Here is a 20,093-nt window from a genome sequence, read left to right as displayed (position 1 = left end):
TTAAATTTGGTGTGTTTTACCCTATACTATATAGATTTCCTGGGGGGAGACCAGAGTTTCTCAAATTGGGGGTTCTGACCCAAAAGGGAGTTGCAGGGGGGCCACAAGGTTATCTTAGGAGGATTGCAGTATTGCCACCCTTACTGCTGTGCTGCCTTCTGAGGTGGGTGGCCAGAGAGTGGTGGCTGCTGACTGAGGGCCCAGCTCTGCAGGCAGCAGCACAGAAGTAAGGGTGATAATACGATACCATGCCATCTTTACTTCTGTGCTGCTGCTGGTGGCAGTTCTGCCTTCAGAGCTGGGATCCGGCCAGCAGCTGCTGCTCTCCAGCTGCCCAGCTCTGGAGGCAGCGCCGCTCGCAGCAGCAACATAAGCAAGCCTAGCAGTGCTGCAACCCACCCCTCCCCGCCACAATAAACTTCCAACCTCCCCAAAACTCCTTTTTGGTCAGGCCCCTACAATTACAACTCTGTAAAATTTCAGATTTAAATCGCAGAAATCATGAAATTTACAATTTTTAAAATCCTCTGACTGTGAAATTGACCAAAATGGACTGTGAATTTGGTAGGGTCCTAACTATGGCACAGTAAATACTTGAATTTAGTATAAATTCTGTGGCATTCATTGATGGTAAAGAATTTGTACACTTGAAATATGTTCAAAAATGTCATGCAGTTGTCCTCACTCAGGATCAAATTAATCAAAATTTTGTCTCGTATAACACAAATCTTTTAGTTGTTAAAAGAGTAACAGATATGTTTTCACAACCTCACACATAACTCAAAAGATAGTTATTGGATCATCTTACAATCTCGTTCCATATATATTCTCCCCACTCAAGATCACACACTAACCACCTTCTTTCTTGAAATTAAACATAAATTTATTTTGGGCTTAAGTATGTTATGTAAATAAAAATTTAAGGAACTGAAAAATAAAGATAAAAATAGAAATATTACTGAAACCATCACTATATGATAACTATAATGGGAGTATTAACATTATTTTGGCTACTTGTACATGATTTTATTAAATTCTTATACTGTATATCGTATCCAAGTGCCTCAAGTCAATGAGAAACTTATTATAGGAATCTTAATATTTTAGATAATTAGCACAAGCTATCCTAAAAAGCTCTGTGAGTTAAACCAATTGTAATGATATCAGCCCAAAAAAGTTGTCAGTCTCAGACATATAGACTTATTAGTGAATTCCACTGAATGCATCCGATGAAGTGAGCTGTAGCTCACGAAAGCTTATGCTCAAATAAATTTGTTAGTCTCTAAGGTGCCACAAGTACTCCTTTTCTTTTAGCTTTACAGAAGGATTTATAGCATTGTGTTTGGGCAGGGATAGCTACACAGAGTTGGGGAGCATAATGAGGAGTCTGGCAACATTTATGTTCTTTGATGTTTTTGTTCATTGGTATTGATCATCTGGACAGCATCTTTGATCAGAGGGTTATGGAAATTTGAGTTGAAATTTACATTGCAAGCCTGTGAAGCAAAATGGTGAAAGGTGAATGGTAATGGTCAAAAACTGTTCAAAACAAAGAAGCAAATACTATAAAAATTGTTGAGCATATAGTTAGCAATTTACAGACTTTCTAGTTAATGTAGGTACTGTGTTTTTATGGGAAAATTTTGGCTGGAAGGATTGCATAATGTCTTCTTTTGAAAGCAGGGTTATAAGTCTCACATTCTCATGTCTATATTTTTCTGTGGGGCCAAGTTAGGCATGAATTTTCTGCAGATAAGACTGTTTCAGGCTAAATCTAGAGACTTCCATTTTTATGCCTAACTTCTTTCCACAATCAGTTACTTTCCTCCTCTTTGGGATACAATCTGGTGTGCCAGCATTGTAGAGATCACGAGTCTGTAAATTTCACTTTGCTGTTAGTACACAACAGAACAAGATGAGCTTAAGGCAATTTTGGACCAAATGTGTCTCCAAAAAAGTTTAGTTTCATTATAAGTTATTTTTATTGAGATACAAATATTTTTGACATGAAATCTTTATAATCTAAAGATTCTTTAAAAAAACAAAACAAAACAAAAAAAACGAACAAACCTTGGACCATTTTATTATTGCAGTAAGACATTAGAAGTCTAACTTGCACCATGTCCTATCTTAATTCATAAATGATTTTGTTAAATCTTTCTATATTAAATATCTATATTACTTCCTTTAGGCTATTGCCTTACCTCCTATAGCCAAGTGGCCCTACCAGAATGGATTTACTTTTCACACTTGGTTAAGAATGGATCCTGTAAATAATATCAATGTGGATAAGGATAAGCCTTACTTATATTGGTATGTATAACGAAAACCTACATTTCTAATGTTTTTTTCCCATTTATATTCATTTTTCAATGGTCTCGGCTTACATTGAAAAAACCAATAACCTAATAACTTTTTTGTTTACATGCAAATTTAGTTTCATTTCTTTAAAAAAAACTTTTTTGTAGTTTTCGAACAAACAAAGGACTTGGTTATTCTGCTCACTTTGTTGGAGGCTGTTTGATTGTGACATCAATAAAGTCAAAAGGAAAAGGATTCCAGCACTGTGTGAAATTTGATTTCAAGCCACAGAAGGTGGGTTAAGCAAGTAAATGATTCAAATAAGTGCCATAAATTACCACAGTACATGTGTGTAATTGCCATTAGTTGTACTAATTTTTTATTTAGATCAGTGTCCTAGTAAGCTCGGGGGAACGTTCTGTTTTGTTTGCTAATCACTAACTTCATAATGACCCAGAAAAATATTGTCTGCAAAAATATTACCAATAGTATCAGTTGGCATTATTTAGAGAAGTAAATAATACCAACTTTTATTTTCATAAGTAAAACTTAAACAAATGTACATAGTAACATGCCATTTTTTAAGACTGTGATTTAATACATTCCCAACTGTAAAAGAAAAAAATGCAATTTACTAAAGTCACACGTGTGGCCTAGGTGAATAGTGAACTGAAAGTTAGATCGACTGTCTGATGGTTTAATTATGTGAAATGAGTTGATGGTCTTTGTTTCTTGCTGGACAAGTGTCCACATCAGTTGGTATTTGTGCAGCAGAAATGGTAAAGATTGAATAGATATCAGGATCTGGGAATTTGCTAGAAAAGTGTAGGAGAACTTTCACTGTTCCTCTTATGGAATTCATATCCTGTTCAGTGAATAAATAGAAGACTTCAAATTTGTTAGGGCTGACCCCTATATGGTTAAACTAAGTAATATACACCACAATGTTACTGTTTTTAACCCTTTAAAAATTAGCAAAATAATAACTTATAGGTGTACTAAAACGTATTTATTATGGGAAATTTATGTTTCTGTATGACCTGTCCCTAAGAACTCTCAGCACATATAGACAACCTGAAAGTTCTAAGACCTATTCTTGTCTATATTCTCTCTTCTTGCTCCTATTCCAACTTTCTCCCACTTAGTCTTTCTGTTTCCTTTTTCCTGATAAATTCTGTGTAAAGTCTTTATCCTAAATGACTAATTTACTCTCACTGTCCTGTGCTATGAGCCAAAGTTTCTCTCAGTTCTCAGTTTGGGTGTGGACTAGTGGATAGAGCAGAGAAGTGGGGCACAGGAGATCTGGGTTCTGTTCTTGACTATGCCATTCACTGGCTGGGTGACATTGGGCAAGTCACTTCCCCTCTATGTCTCAGTTTCTTCATCTGTGAAATGGAGATGATGATGCTTACCTCTTTTGTAAAGCGCTTTGAAAGCTATTGACAGAAGAAGTGCTATATTAGAGCTAGGTATTATCATTATTATACATGTTACCTCTTCCCTGATAATTCCTGGGCTGATGGAGTGTTGAAGAATCTACTGGAGACTTCCCAGGAGGGAAGTGTGTGTAGATGAGGACAGACAGGACTCAAAGCAATCAGTACACCAACTTGGACAAAAAGCACAGGTTATTCTTCCTCACTCATTACCTGGGATGACCCGAAGAATAATTGTTTATAACTAGTATCAGAGGGGTAGCCGAGTTAGTCTGGATCTGAAAAAGAGGCAAAGAGTCCTGTGGCACCTTATAGACTAACAGACATGTTGGAGCATAAGCTTTCATGGGTGAATACCCACTTTGTCAGATGCATCTGATGAAGTGGGTATTCACCCACGAAAGCTTATGCTCCAATAAGTCTGTTAGTCTATAAGGTGCCACAGGACTCTTTGCTGTTTATAACTATTCTACCTAGTATGATCACAACTAACTAGTATGTTTTTAAACACCACTTAACACTGGCTATAGACAGATAGTGTTTGTTTAAAAATATATGTATTAAATTGTGTTGGCTAACATGGTTATGAAACACGCACCTTGTTGTCCTGATCTAATCAGAAGCTTAACATTTTTCTCAAGCAGTTTCAAGAACACAGACTCATGTGTAAGAGAATACACTAAATGAATCATACTTTGTAATTATTCAGTGTATCCAGAAAGTGTGGCGTTCTCAACTATGATGAGTTATTCCACATTATTGAATAATCATATTTAGCAACATGGCATGACTTGATTAAATGGCATTGTTCAAGGCTTCCTTGCATATTTAGTAGACTTGAAAAAATGTTTGCTTTCTCAAATGGAGCATTTGTCTAGTGTTTCTGAAAGGAAAAAAAATGTAAACATCTGTGGGACAGCAGGTCTCCAAACACACTTTGGTAATTCTTATCAGTAATCCCTTGCTGTACATATGGATTCTGGTTTACCATTTGACACAGTCCTTGGAGAATCTTTAAGCTTTGGTGTCATCCTTGCTGGTCTTTCGGAATGATTGCAAGAAATTAATTGCGTTAAGCCCAAGAAAATGTAAATACGTTAACAAAGCAAGATGCAATATTTCTTTTGTCAGTTATTTTGGCATAAATAGTGCCCTTAGTGTTGTCAGGAAAAAGTTGTGTACTGTGACCATATGTCTCTTTTAAGATTATACACCTATTTATCAGTACACAGGGTGACTGGGCACGCTCTTTGGGTACAGTGAATTAGGCTATGCCAGCAGTGAACTTTGCATTTCTTCCATATTAATTTAAAGAAATCCCTAAGTCATCTTCAAAAAGTTTTCTGCCTTTTCATAACTAATATCAATAGTTTTGATCTTCTGGGATACAACTATTTTGAGTAACTTTTAAAACATACTTACACAGGCTTAAAGAATCAATAATTATTTTCTTATTATTCAGTGGTATATGGTTACTATAGTGCATATCTATAACCGCTGGAAGAACAGTGAACTTCGGTGCTATGTGAATGGGGAGCTAGCATCATATGGAGAGATAACGTGGTTTGTCAATACCAGTGATGTAAGTTGCTTTTATTTAATTTTGTTACTTAATTTCATACTTGGAATGGCTGAAATTGTTTTTTTCACTTGATTATATTTTTAGGTTTTGATAACCTGGCTTGAGAGGGGTTTTCCAACAGAACTTCGAATAAATAATTAAAAAAACCCAATAAACTTCTATACCTGGTAGCCTACATGGCATTTTACCAATAGATCACCTAAGAATGCAAATGTAGTCAGTGTGCTAGATGGCCAGTAAAAGTTATGGGCCCAGTTCTGCAAACACCTAAGCACATCCATTATTTACTTAAATGAACAGTCCATTGCTTAGTCACTGGAGTAAAGTTATGTGTATACTTAACTGTGTGCAAGATTGAGTCCTATAGGTGAACACTATCATCTCTCTTTTAAAAACTTGTTTTACTCTCCTGCAGTTTCACTTTCTACTCTCCTAATATGTGGAAGAGAATCGAATATTACTGATCTCCAACATGGTATTGAGATACCAATACAATTAATGTTACCCTAATACTACAGAAATATCTGATTTTCTGATGATGTATGTTTGACAATTCTAGAACTTAGCTTCTTAACTCTCTCGCCCTGTATATATTTGCAGATATGTCCTATTAGTATTTGAGTAGAGCAAAAATTGCAGAGAACATCTAGTTTATTTTTAATTAATATTGTATATTATATATTTTACAAATTTTAAACATTGCTGACAGCTAAATAAAATGAAAAATAATTGTTATTTTGCTTAACCCCCACCCCTTTTTTTAAACTGCAGGTTTTGAAAACATTCGTTTTATTTATTAATTCAGACTTTCAAAATTAGCATGAAAGTTTTACCAGCTTGGACACCCAGTTTACTTGCTTTGACTATGAAGATTGATTTGAGTTGGGAGAGGGAGATTTTGCTTTTTGCCTGTCCAAAAATATTTTTTTCACCTTGATCAGTTATAATATTGAAAGGCTGCTTTGGGTGTAAAATAAATTATTGTTTTTCTTAAGGATAACAAATACATAGTCCACATGATTAATACTTGTGTGCTTCACATTGAATCCTTTCTTGTCTTTTATTGTGTACAACTGTATCCTGTGTTGTCCTTTTCAGACGTTTGATAAATGTTTCCTGGGTTCTTCAGAAACAGCAGATGCTAATCGAGTGTTTTGTGGGCAGATGACAGCTGTTTACCTTTTCAGTGACGCTCTCAATGCTGCTCAGATTTTTGCCATTTATCAGCTTGGCCTGGGATACAAGGTATTTTGGAGTTGAGTGAATAGTACCCAAAAGATTAATTCTAAGAAGTCAATTTCTAGAGTATTTTAGGATGTCAATGACGATGATATATACAATGTACTTACCAGCCTGTTTTTTATTTACGTAGACTTGTAGAAATAAACTATCTAATATCACAAAATTTAAATTAATCTATTCAATTTTATAAAAGTGTAATGAGGAAAGAAGTGAACGTATAGATAATGCTATACATTTGTCATGGACATGATTTTCTTGAGAAAAGTTTGACAGTTGAGGTTTTTTGGGGGGGCTTTGTAACCCCATCCAGCTGCTACTGAGCATGAACTTTTATAAATATAACTTTCTATAGTCACTTGGGTTTTTAAATGGTTTTAAACAGTTTTGCGTAATTTTATTACAAAAAATATTTTGCTCAGTAATGTGACCCTGTGACTTTTTCCATTTTTCTATATATTTAATGTTTTCTATTTTGGCCATGATGCACAGCCTGCCTTGCGTAACTGATTTATAAAAATGCTACAAGCCCATCTGAATGAGAAGAGAGCATTTGATGATGTAATTAAAAACCATTCTTTATATAAATTCACTGTCCGAGTGGGAGTTGCAGCACAGTAGTAGAATTGTTTGCTGGTGTTTTGTTTTCCATTTCTTCTGTTCTATAAAACTCCAATCCCACTCCCATGACATGAAATAGATTGTACATGTATTAAACAAAACACAACCCCTTTCCCCTAGCCATCTTGGCATATATTTAATTTGGTATTAAAACAAGGCTCATGCAAATAATAATCTCTGTTTGCTGTCTTTACTTTCTCGTTGACTTTTCTCAGGAGTCTTGCCTTTGGATTTTTGGGTGATGGGGAGGGACCTGCTGTCTAAGTGGATAAAGTACTAACTATTAACTGTGGTTAGATCATTTTCTTCATTGAGGCTTGCTACCAAATTTACTTTCTTCATGCCAGAAAAGTATCTTGATACCTAATTTAACATATTAAAAGTGAAGAGCACTGAGGTTTAATTCTGTTATGCTATTTACTTACTTGCTGTTTGCTTTGTGGTAACCCTAATGGGCCTAAGTTGGGGATTGTGGCCCCTACATGCTGAACAAATACTACATTTTTTGTCCTTTCCTTTGCCCAAAGAGCTTCTAAGTGAACACTGAATAATAGACACTATATTTTCTTATGTTTTTCTTAGCTTCCACAATGTCCCTGCTTTAGGGCACAACAATGCTATATAATACTAACTCTGCAAAAATTGTCCTGTCCTGGTGTTGTAGTGGGGCTGTTCTGATGCATTGCTGGAATAGAGGAGTAATGCTGTTGTAATTGTTTTGTTTCCTGTTGTGTTTTCTGTGTTAGTCACCTTAATTTTTTTCTTTCTTCCATCATTCTAGGGAACGTTTAAATTCAAGACAGAAAGTGATCTCTTCCTTGCTGAGCATCACAAACTGTTACTGTATGACGGCAAATTGTCCAGTGCTATTGCTTTCACGTACAATCCAAGGGCTACTGATGCACAGCTCTGTCTAGAATCATCCCCCAAGGATAACCCTTCTATCTTTGTTCATTCACCACATGCTCTCATGCTTCAGGTACTTTGACACTTTTAGTAGACTTTCAGAGGAGAAACATGGCTTGTACTTGTGAAGTCTGTAACCAGGATTTTTAGTGCCAGGTGAGAGGGCCCCAGATAATAGACTAATCAATAGAAGCTAGGAGAACAGCACTCCTCTCCTTCCTCAACCTTTTAGTTGGAGGAGTGAAGAATTGTTCCCAGCTCTTTAAAGTAACTCTCCTCCCTTTGTCATCAAGCCTTCTGACTTCTCCCCACTACTACTGCCTTACATCAGGCTCCCCTTTCTTATCACTTCTGGTCCCTCCCAAGAAGGAGGGATTTCCAAATTCTCCTAACCAATTTTGCTTCTTCTCATTGCATAGAGCAACCCTTCTCCACATCACACTTGTGCATTGTGCCTCTCATCAGTATACAAGCATGTCATCCTTCCCTTCCCTTTTCCATTCTTAGAGTTCCAATTAAATTCTTCTTCAGGAAGGTTACATCAGAATTTTTTAAAGAAACACAGCAGAAGTTTAGAAAATAACTTTAAAAACAGCCTTCTTCCTTTCTCTCCCCCCCCCCAAATTCCACAGCCCCCCAATGTTTTTTTTCTTGAGGACATTCTATTGTAACTCTCGCTCCTTCCATCCCAGGGCCTCTCACCTTGCTCTCCTCCACTTCAGGAGAGCACGGGCACTCCAGGAAGGGCCAGCAAGCTTTGGAGCTGCTCTGTTACCAGAGACCATTTTTGCTTTAGATGCTGGCTACAACCTATGGGCCCATCTAAAGTCATCTTTGAGGACCAGCACAGTAGACTAGAATCCCAGGCTTTGGGTCAGGCTGGGACTGGGACATCTTTTTAGTGGTTGTCTTCTCAACAGTAGCAGCCATTACTTGTAATAGTTTCTTTATGTGGTAACAATCTGATTTTATATTAAATATACTCTTAAATATTTAAATCAAATGATAACTGTTTTAAAGTGGTTTTAGAAAAAGTTTTAATCTTTTAATTCTTCTTTGGCAGGATGTGAAAGCAGTCCTAACACATTCTATCCAAAGTGCTATGCATTCAATTGGAGGAGTGCAGGTACTTTTCCCACTGTTTGCACAGTTAGACCATAGGCAATATTCACTGGACCAAGTTGACACAACTGTTTGGTGAGTACGTATGGCTACCTCATTTCATCTTCCATTTTAATTTAAGTGAAATGGGTTTTTGCTTAATTTAAATGGCCACAGAGCTCGCTACCTTATGTTGTAAAGAATTCTCGTGGTTTACAATTCTTTTTTCCCCCCAGTAAGATAGAGCAGCAGTAAAGGGAAGACTTCTTACGTAAGGCTTCTCTACATAAACCCAATACACCGAAGATTACATCTGCCTTAAGTGATAGAAAGGCACAGCTTCTAGTAAATACAGTTAATAAAATAACTGAAGGTTAAATTGGAAACTGTGTCTGTCTGCGTTTAGCTATTAGGCAAAGAATTAACTCCAACTAATGGAATTGTAGCACTATTATTTGGATGCTTTATTTCTGTTCTCAAGGTCAGAAGTTGTTAAGCCTCATGTGAACAGGACTGTGAGTTGAGGTCAAGATTATTGGCACCATGTTTTCTGTGCAAACTTGCACAAATGAAAACAAATATGCACATCATGTTATAGTTATATAATGCATTTTTGGGGCATTAGAAGTATGAAAAATCTACATGAGCTCTTTCCTGTCATAAGGGCGGGGGCGAGCTTCTTGAATTTTCATGGAAGATAAGTTGATGATCCTGACCTATAGTGCATGATGAGTGAAAGATGTGTTATGTGTCCAGGCTAACTCAAGCTTGGTATGAATTGTCAAGAACAAGGGCTGGATATAAAAAAATTGTGAGGGACTCTGTAGTTAAGGTTGCAAAGAAATTTCCTTTAGAACCACTTGTTTTACAAACTCAAAACATTCCAAAACACATTTTACCTTTTTGGCTACTTTATTTTTATGGTGTGAATGTGGGAGCATTATGAAGCAATATCGTTCCTTAACAGTAGGCATACATATAGCCTTTACTGAGGGCTAGTACCTTTGCTTGGATTAAAATGGTTTTCATTTAGTAAAGTTATTACTATTTGTAAATTATATTCTGGGCATGAGCATTAGAAAACTGATAAAGATATGGACATGTATTTGAAGAAAAATCCATATTTGGGGTGGGATTTAATCCCATTTATTTCTGCTCCTAAATCCTTTAGGCATTTTAAAAAATCTCCTGAATTCCTAATTTAAATATGAATTAATAAAACTCTTTTATCAACTTCAAAAGTTAGTAACTTCACAACTGCTAAACTGATTTTTTTTCTCCCACTTGGCTCTTGTGTTAAGATCCATAAAATCATGTCTAAAAGAAATTCAGTAGAAATAAGTTATACGCTTATAAATGTGCAATTTATAGTACTCCATTATCAGTGTAGTGTACAATGATAAAGGTTTATACCAGTTAATGTCCATGTACAAAAATATGTATGTAATCTACAGTACTAACAGGCAATAGCCAGTCCTGAGCCAGCTAGGGGCTTAAGTCTAACAGTGTGTATTTTACTGACACCAAAGCACTAATTGACCTTTATGTGCATTTTGTTAAAGAACTATGGAATTTTTTTCTTTTAAAGAGGCAGAAGAATAATGCTAAAATTATGTACAAAAACCTTTTAATGGAATATTAAGGGTACACAGTTAAGTTCTCTAAAATCAGGAAATACAAAAGCTAAGTTTGAATATATGACCTTCTTGCATTTAGACCTTAGGATCATTTTTAATTATGTGCTCATATACTAATTAATGATTAATGAAGTGTAACTTTTTCACCTCGTTAAATGCATGTGCTGATTCCTAGGTTGTGAGTTAGTGGGAGCAGTGAAAAGGGGAGAATGCATATCAGTTTGCAACCTAACATCATAATGTTTTTTATCATGGTCTTACAAGAGAAATGAGCATCTCTGTGATGGGATGGGGAGAAAACAAACTAAAAAAACTTTTTTTGGTGGGTGTGGGGGGGAGCTCATCTTCACAGTGGAACAGTAAAAAGAAAAGACAAATATGTTTGCTTCTCAGTTCATGACTTTTGAGTCCTTAACTGGACAATCTTAATGGTGCATTAATATTTCTGCATTTAATGCAGAAACTTTTGCTGTTCTAAAATCTTCTTGTCTATTTCTTCCTCCACCCCTCTGTTACCTTCAAACCTACAAAGAACTTGAGTATATTCGAGTTTTTCTTTGCTCCAGCTCTGTTTTGCAACCTCTGATCTTCCAGCCACAGAAATTGATGAGACTTCATAGTAGTTAAGGAGTGGCACTGACTAGAGTGGAATTGTTCAAAGCAGTTAGTCCTGCTTTAAATAGAAGTGCTGCCAACATCATTTGGCCTGGCTGAAAGCAAGAGAATGGCAGCTGAAATGGAACATAGGTCTATAGTATGGTAGAACTGGTTCAAAATTGGAAGTAATCAGTGATAAGTTGTTTCAGGAGTGTTTTGCCATTGGAAAAGTATCACCAAGTTCAAAGTTTAGAGGTAGAGAAAATCCAGTAGCAACTAGGAGACTGATAACTTTGGAAAAGCAGCCATGTTAGTCTGTATCTGCAAAAAGAACAGGAATAGTTGTGGCATCTTAGAGGCTAACAAATTTATTTGAGCATCAGCTTTCGTGGGCTACAGCCCACTTCATCGGTTCCATTCTGTGCATCTGATGAAGTGGGCTGTAGCCCATGAAAGCTGATGCTCAAATAAATTCGTTAGTCTCTATGGTGCCACAAGTACTCCAGTTCTTTTTGTAACTTTGCAGTCTTAAATGTTTTCAAATTCTAATCTTAACTTTATTCCAAATCTTAATTTAACCATTTAAGTGTTGTGTTAAATGTACTTATATACTGGAAGATGAAAGAGCTTAGATGGGAACATATTCCTGTGAGGGAATTGAATACCTCATTTCTATGACTCTCTGAAACAGCTGATATTTCTTTAAGAAACTGAATGATTTCAATACACTGTATTTTTCAGTTCTACTTTGCTGGCTTTCATCATGGAGTTGCTGAAGAACTCCATTGCTATGCAAGAGCAGATGCTTTCCTGTAAGGGCTTCCTTGTGATAGGACATACTCTTGAAAAGGTAAAACAAAATCACTACTGATCTATGGTTAGCTTATCAGAATCTTTTTGCTAATATTTTTCTGTATTGTCAAAGTTTAAAAACAGTTCTGTAAACATGAGTCTAAAGAAACCTTTTTTTATTTAAACAGTCTTCCAAAGTCCATGTTACCAGAGTTGTGCTAGAACTATGCCTTGCCTTTGCTAAATATCTGAGTAATTTGCACAATGGGATTCCGTTGCTTAAACAGCTGTGTGATCACATTCTCCTTAACCCTGCAATATGGATTCATACAACTGCGAAGGTAAAATATTTTGGTTTTGTTAATCACATATCAGTTCAGGTTAGAAAACACTAGATGGTGGTGATGATGATGATACTGTTTGTTCTTAATGAAGTGGCATCCAAAGGCCCAATCAGGATCCTCCTTTTTCTTTTATGCTGCTTTTCCTGGTGAGCATTGAGGTGGCAACATGGAAAGTAGGGAGGACCAGACTTCCTTTTCCTCTGCTACAGGTTCCAGCTCCTCCTGTGGGATTCCTCAGCATTCCCAGGCCAGCCCGAAGCTATAATTCCTACAGTGTATCCTGGGTCAGCCTTGGGCCCTCCACCCAGTGGAATGTGCCCAGTAAAGTTCTAACGGAAGTGTCCTGGGATCATCCTTATGAGGTGCCTGAACCACCCCAACTGCCTCCTCTCGATCCAGAGGAGTAGCGGCTCTACTCCAAGGCCCTCCTGAATAGCCAAGCTCGTCTCCCTATCTTAGTCCTGGTCTACACTGGGAGAGGGTCAACCTAATTTTCGCAACTTCAGCTACGCGAATAGCGTAGCTGAAGTCAGCATATCTTAGGTCGAGTTACCTGGCTGTGAGGATGGCAGCGAGTTGATTGCTGCCGCTCCCCCGTTGACTCCCCTTCCACCTCTCACGAGCTGGAGTCGACTGGGAGCGTGTTCGGGGATTGATTTATTGCATCTAGACGAGACTCGATAAATCAATCCCCGATAGATCAACCACTACCCACTGATCGGGCAGGTAGTGAAGACCTGCCCTTAGAGAATAAGCCCAGACACCCTGGAGAGAAAGGTTTCAATCAGGATTCCATTGTTCTAAATGCTGTATGTACGTAGGCTGACACAGTCCCTGCCTGAATAGTTAACGTTCTAATTGAAGATCTGGATCAGTAGCATGAGACTATTTGCATTCCACTGACAAAGCAGCCCTTTAAAATAGTATAGTCCAACTTCAGTTCCACTTACACTTTCGCTACGGTGTGAATATGGAGTTTAGAGGATCGGTGTCAAATAATTCAAGATTTAACTATAATGTAAACCAAACATGTATCATCTCAGTAATACTGTAGAATTACTATGTACATAAAGTATATTAAGGCATAAAAATATTTGCCTGTGGTCCTATACTAATTTCCAATCCATACAGGTATAACAGTGTGCCAAAATTGAAGCCAGAACACTGGCAGATTATTTTTAACTCTTAATAGAACAAAAGACAAGTAATTTAGTACTCAAGGAGAAGTATGGAAATATAGGGTTGTTTAAAGATGCTGCAGGCAGTGCTGCACCTGTTTTGTAGCTACATGGGGAAATTTTTTTTTCATGGCTTTTAAACTGACATATTTCAAGAGCATAAAATTCACTTAAAAGTGCCATCATCAGAAGGCTAAAAAACTTGACATTCTGTGGTGAATTCCATAAGCTGAGCCAAAGTTAGATACAAATAAGTTTTGAAGCATCATAAATGAATGATGTTATATGGGTGCAGTTAAATTAAGCCTTTATAAAAGTATTGGCAGCATCTTTTATGTTTGCAGAAGGGGAAATAAGCAATACAAATCTATAAGATCGTAACTTTATAATGAACTGTTTATATGAACTTTACAAACTGTTTCATATTAAGGGCATACTTTCCACTTGAAAATCCCACTTCTAGAAACTCTAGTAACACTTAAGATAACTATAACTGAAAAGCTAGTAGAGAGAATGTTTTTCTTCCTGTGTAGTTTGATTTATGCATTTGATAGCTTTTTGTGTATTGTCATTTTCAGTGTTCACCCCTGTATGTGAGTTTTTTCTAGCCAAACATAAACCAGGAGAACAAGTAAACACTTTCCAAGAGGGTGACAGGTTTCTGCTGTTGCTTCACCTTGTTTTGATCATGTTGGAACTTGCAGAGCTGCTGATTGATTCCTGATAACTTCTTTTGGAACACATGGTGTTCATTAACCCTATCCTGGATATAAGGTAGTGGGAGTGGCTATATAGACAGAGTAAGGGCTTGTCTACAAGGAAGTTAGTACAAGATAGGATGTGAGTTTACAGCACAAGGACTAACTCCCTGTGTGGACACTTACTGCACACTGCAAGTGCACTTGGGCACCTTAGTTTAGTACACTTTAAAGCGTACTAAGCTATCAAACTAAAGCACATACAGGCATTTTTAGTGCACAGTAAGAGTGTCCAAGATTGGTGTGGACTGATCTTCCCTTAGGAAGAAAATATAGGAACAGCCACTATAGGAAACTATAGGAAAAATCTTGGGCTGGAATTTGTTACTGTTTTTTTTGTAAATAGAGACAAACTCCAGTAAGGGTGTGAGTTTTGACTCTGTAAAATGTGTCAGAGGCTGTGTTTTGGAAAGTGAGCTGCTTGGACCCTTACTCATTTTTAAAGACTCTTCTAAAAATAAAAAAATTAGACCATGTTGTGTTTTGGGTGCTCTATCTGAAATGGGAATTGTTAAAAATGTCACTGCAATAAAACATTAAAAATGTCATTGTCCCTTGTATGATTTAGACGCACACTAATGTCTATAGCACTATATAACATAGATACTTCACAAAAAAGGAACTTTTCCCTTAGGGAACAGTAGCATCAGGAATCTTTTTTTATTGCCCTTTCATCGTGCTCCAGGGAAGGACAGTGACATAAAATTTTTATTCTGGCAGTTAGATGTAGCTATCAATATTGCCAGCCCCAAGAATTTTTTTTTAAAAAAAAGCCCCCAGAAATGATGAGATGAAAAAAAAAAAAAAGTGGGGGATTCACACATTCAGACTTCTTTTCACTACAACCAAAGGCCAAAATGTGGTGTTTTAAAATGAGATTCTCTCATATTCACATGACTCCAGAAGCTTCGTCGTTTAGAATTGCACCAAAGATCATGAGACTTGTGGTAAAATCAAAAGAGTTTAGTAACTATTTGGCGAGGCTACCCTTGTGATTATCTTCATTTACCCTGCTCTTTAAGTTAGAATTTTTAAAAATTGGATAAAATTAAGAATGGAATTGCCTAATTTACTACCATTTTGACTTACCTCCCTGTTGTATATGTGAAATCATAGCTGACATTTTCAATTTGTTCTTAACTGGATGTTGTAGGTTCAGTTGATCCTGTACACTTACCTGTCTACTGAGTTCATTGGCACTGTTAACATATACAATGCAGTTCGGCGAGTTGGGACAGTTCTTCTGGTAATGCACTCCTTAAAATATTACTACTGGGCCGTGAACCCTCAAGATCGCAGTGGTATTACTCCAAAAGGTGTAGGTACGTATACATTCTTCACCCTTCATCAACACATGAGTATTCTGAACCACTTGAAGGGCACTGTTTTGTGTGGTGTGTAGAATCAATGGGATCCCAGGCAGTGTTTCATTTGGTGGAAGATTAGCACACCAGTTCTAACAAGCAGCTTTGTCCATAGAGTGCTTTTTTTTTTTTTTTTTGACCCCACCCTCCCAGACCCTGAAGAGAATAAATATGTTCCCTCATCCCAAAGTATCTATGTACATTATTAGAATATATCATACTGGGGATGATGTTAAAAGTGCAGAGCTAGGCTTCTTATCAGCATTTCACATACTCAAAGACGTAACCTATTTATAGAGCTCATTCAGATACTGGGTCTCTTGAAGCTTCAAGAACCTAATAAGACACAGTGATGAGAATGTGGGAGCTGAGAACAGGCATGATGAGCCCATGTCATAGACAGAGCTCGGTGGTTGATGGGAAATGAGAATGAGCATGTTACAGATGCACAGTGCTGAGATAGGATGAGGTGCTGAAAATAGGCATTCAGTGCATGTCACTGACATGCAACACTAAGACCAAAGGAGCTCAGAACATAGAGACTTGATGCTTAATACTGGCACCCACTACTGAAAAGTGGGGCTGGCAGAATGAAAACGCATCACTGAGATTGGGAGGGGGAAGAGAACTTCCCATTGAAATGAATTATGAAATTAACTCCTCTCAGAGGTGTTTTGGGCTGTATTAATCTCCATGGAGTCCAATCCATTGAGTTGAGACCACCACATGGAGATGAATGTGGCAACTCCTGCCTTTGCAAGCCATCCTGAAGCTTTGAGAAGGGAGGAAGGATTTCTACAGCTCCCCTTTCAACTCCTGATGGGCAAGGGGAGCCCCACGCTTTTCTCCAGCCTTTTGTTCCCAGTTGGAAGAAGGGGCTCTGGGAGTTCCTATCACCCTTTCTTGGAGCAAGGGTTGAACTGTACTCTCTATGATGTTGCCTCCAGCTGGTAGTTGTGCTCCTCATAGTTTCTTGGCTACCTTGTTACCAGCTTACTGTGGGAATGAGGATCGGAGAGATCTGTTAGCTGAAGGCCATATAGGTGTACCCAGGAAGTTCTCTCATGCCAGTCCTCCTGCAGGGGCACGTTAATCCTGTTCCTCTCACTACCACCACCTTCTCAAATGAGAAATTCACTAACAAACTTTGTGAAAGGGAAATTACATTTGCTTAGTAGTGTGTTGAACCCTGGAAGGAATGAAGATTTTTTGTTGGTAAGAACTTGTCTACCCATAAAATTGAACTGGTTTACCTAAAGGTATGTTTCTTTACTGATTTAGTAAAACTGGTGCAAGTTTGTGTGGAATACTCTTATTTCAGTTGAATGGCTTATTTTTGGTTTGGGCTAAATTGAAACAAAGCACTCTGAAACCCAACCAAAGTGTATCTACACAAACTTGCACCAGTTTAACTAAACTGGTTTAAAACCACATCTGTAGTTAAACTGGTGCAACACAAGGCCTCATAGAGCTGTTTGAATTTGTATATTCTTTTGTTAAAATTGGGGTTGTATTTACTTCTCCTTGGTCATAGCTAATACAATGAATATCCTGGGGAGGAGCAAAAGAGCTATTATATTTGGATCTTTAAAATATTTCAGTCACAGATTATTTGGGGAGGGAAAGGACAGTTTTCTCTGAGAGTCTTTGGTCTCTAAATTGGGTTTCTCTAACTTACAAGATAATGTTTGTATACAAGAGGTGTAGGGATACCTCACAACATCATGTATTTATCTATAATATGCTAGTAGCGGCCCAAGCAGAAGAAGCCATTTTATATTGATTAATACTATAGTGTAATCATCCCCTGAAAATATTAAGGAGCTGAAATTCTATTTAAAAAACAAACGTAGACAAAAATACTAAATATCAAAATCGGGAAATACTAATTTAAAGTTATCGTATCAATTTAAACTCATTCTTTTGCCCCCATCCATGATGTTTCAGTGCTTGATTTAGACACTGCAAAAGTTTTAATTTAAATGAAAAATTATTAAAAGAATTTTTAATATAAGGTTTTATAAAACTTTGACATAGCCTTATCTTGTAGCCTTAATTAGTGGTCAGTTCACTACACTATTAAATGTTAAAACAACATGTAGTAATATGTTTCCTGTGAGAAGGCAAGAAAATCAATGCATTTGAAATAATGCTCTGGTATATAAAAATATCAAATGTCTTACATTTTTTCAAAACTTTTAAGTTAAAAATATATTATATGCTTTAGTATCAAGATAACCATCAGTATTTCACATTCAGTAGATAGTATAATATATCCATCTTTTTGTATGTTTTTAAAGATGGACCACGCCCTAATCAGAAGGAGATTTTATCTCTGCGAGCATTCTTACTGATGTTCATTAAACAGCTAGTGATGAAGGTAAGGCGACTATAAATGGAGATTTTATTGTCCGTACTTCCTTTCCCATGAAATGTGTAACACTGACTCCATCTCTGCTGTGTGCTACTGCAGTATATCACTTGAGCAGTCTTTAAAGTATGTTGGAATTTTGGTGATTTTTGTAAGCAAATAAGGTACTTGAAACAACACTGAGGCTGATCCTCCCATTTGGCCTGCTAATGTAAGTAGCACCAATTGATAAATGTTTGTTTAAACTGTTTCTTGTCAAAAGTAGAGCTGCTTGGTATGTAGTTAATTTATGAAGTGCTTTCTACCAAGGGAAACATACTCTCTATTTGATGAGATTCAATCTCCTAAATCTAATAGTGACGGAACCAGATGCTTCAGAAGAAGCATTAGCGTGGACAGAATAACTAGCTGTAGTAGGCTGTTATCCTTTATGCAGACAAGCCACTAGAGGACAACAAACACAGTTTGTCTGTCAGCTTCTCAACTATTTGCCAGATAACAGAGAACTGTTAGATTCATTTCTAGGTTCTGGAGGGGAACATTCTCTAGTGGTTATAAATCCTTCTGCTCATGTCCCTGTGCTATGCTCTCCCTGAGCCAGAGGTTCTCTGTTTGTTTCTCTTTTCTTTCCACCATGCTGGTCACCTCTCTACATTTTAATCATACTCCCTCTTTCTCCTCCATGCTCCTTAGGTACCAGAGGAGAAGTACTGAGAGCCAAGGAGACAGACTCCCTGCTCTCAATTCTGGTCCCCTGGAGTGGGGAGGACCAATTGCAGCAAAAGTCCTGCTCAGCCCCTAGGCTGGAGCATGCTAATAGCAGATGAAAACCTCTGGGTGGTTTAGCCACCGAATTCTATAGAGCCTTTACTGAGCATTTGTAAACTGCTTTTTTTCCGTCAGCAGTTTATAAATAGGCCAAATTTGGGCAGATTTTTGCAGGGTAAAAAAAAAAGTACTGATGCCAGGGTAAACCCCTGCCAAACGTTTAGACTCTGGTCCAAAACATTAAGGTACAAGTGTGTCAAAATTAAATGGTTGTAAGACTTCTGTTTTAGCATGGCCAAAACGACTTATTTTTCCTGGAAACAAGTGAACAAATATTGCTGAAACTTAAAAAACTAGAACAAACAAATGAGGCCTCAGGCAGATCTAGTAGAGATGCCTATAATAAATGTCTCATATTGTTTTTGGATCTTACTAAGCTCTTTGTCTCAATATCTTGTGGAAGTGAGTTCTGCAGGTTAATTTTGCATTGTACAAAGAAGTATTTAGTACTTTAAATTTGCCTTTTAACTTCATTGGATGTCCGTTTGCTCTCCTATTGTGAGGGAGAATAATAACAAACTCTGTTCTTCTCTGTATCACTTATTGTTTCATATACATCTGTTGTCGCCTCTTACCCTTTTTTTGTATGTTACTTTCTACTTTTGGTGGCAACTTTTGTAGCTTAGATCCTTCAGTTGTGAATCCTTTAGGCCAGAGAAGCTGTTACCTTAGAAGCTATCATGGCACCTTAGATAAAGATGTAGCTGTTCTGTTTATATGATACTGTCTTATATAGAGCTCTTTAATAATGATTTTGTTATGCCGTGAAAGAAAGATGCTAGATACAACTTACATTTTATTTTTTGAGGATTATGGAGTGAAAGAAGATGAACTGCAGGCTATCCTCAATTATCTGCTTACAATTCATGAGGTAACTTTTTGTTTTGTTTTTTGCTATTCCTGGTAAATCAAGCAAAATTTCTTCACAATTCTTCTAATAAAAATATCCTCTCTTGCCACAAGATGGCTCTGCAGTAAGAAATAACAAATAGAGTCCAAACCTAGAGTGCAGTGTGTTAAATTACCAATATCCTGTAG

General features: G+C 37.1%; 1 protein-coding gene across 8 annotated transcripts in view; it reads left to right on the top strand.

The window, feature by feature from the left end:
* Positions 1 to 20,093, top strand: part of LRBA (LPS responsive beige-like anchor protein) — a 555,352-nt gene that overhangs the window by 70,623 nt on the left and 464,636 nt on the right. For all 8 annotated transcript variants that reach the window (XM_043513125.1, XM_043513123.1, XM_043513124.1 and 5 more), the window contains exons 6-16: positions 2,192 to 2,313; positions 2,469 to 2,595; positions 5,200 to 5,319; positions 6,418 to 6,564; positions 7,961 to 8,158; positions 9,149 to 9,282; positions 12,162 to 12,270; positions 12,401 to 12,553; positions 15,646 to 15,814; positions 18,157 to 18,236; positions 19,864 to 19,926. In XM_043513125.1, coding sequence (XP_043369060.1) covers positions 2,192 to 2,313; positions 2,469 to 2,595; positions 5,200 to 5,319; positions 6,418 to 6,564; positions 7,961 to 8,158; positions 9,149 to 9,282; positions 12,162 to 12,270; positions 12,401 to 12,553; positions 15,646 to 15,814; positions 18,157 to 18,236; positions 19,864 to 19,926 — 1,422 coding nt within the window. The remainder of the gene's footprint in view (positions 1 to 2,191; positions 2,314 to 2,468; positions 2,596 to 5,199; positions 5,320 to 6,417; positions 6,565 to 7,960; positions 8,159 to 9,148; positions 9,283 to 12,161; positions 12,271 to 12,400; positions 12,554 to 15,645; positions 15,815 to 18,156; positions 18,237 to 19,863; positions 19,927 to 20,093) is intronic.

Source organism: Dermochelys coriacea, chromosome 4 (genome assembly GCF_009764565.3).
Source record: "Dermochelys coriacea isolate rDerCor1 chromosome 4, rDerCor1.pri.v4, whole genome shotgun sequence".
In the NCBI taxonomy this organism is placed as follows: domain Eukaryota; kingdom Metazoa; phylum Chordata; order Testudines; family Dermochelyidae; genus Dermochelys; species Dermochelys coriacea.
The sequence above is the reverse complement of the archived record's forward strand: the minus strand, read 5'-3'. Positions and strand labels throughout refer to the sequence as shown.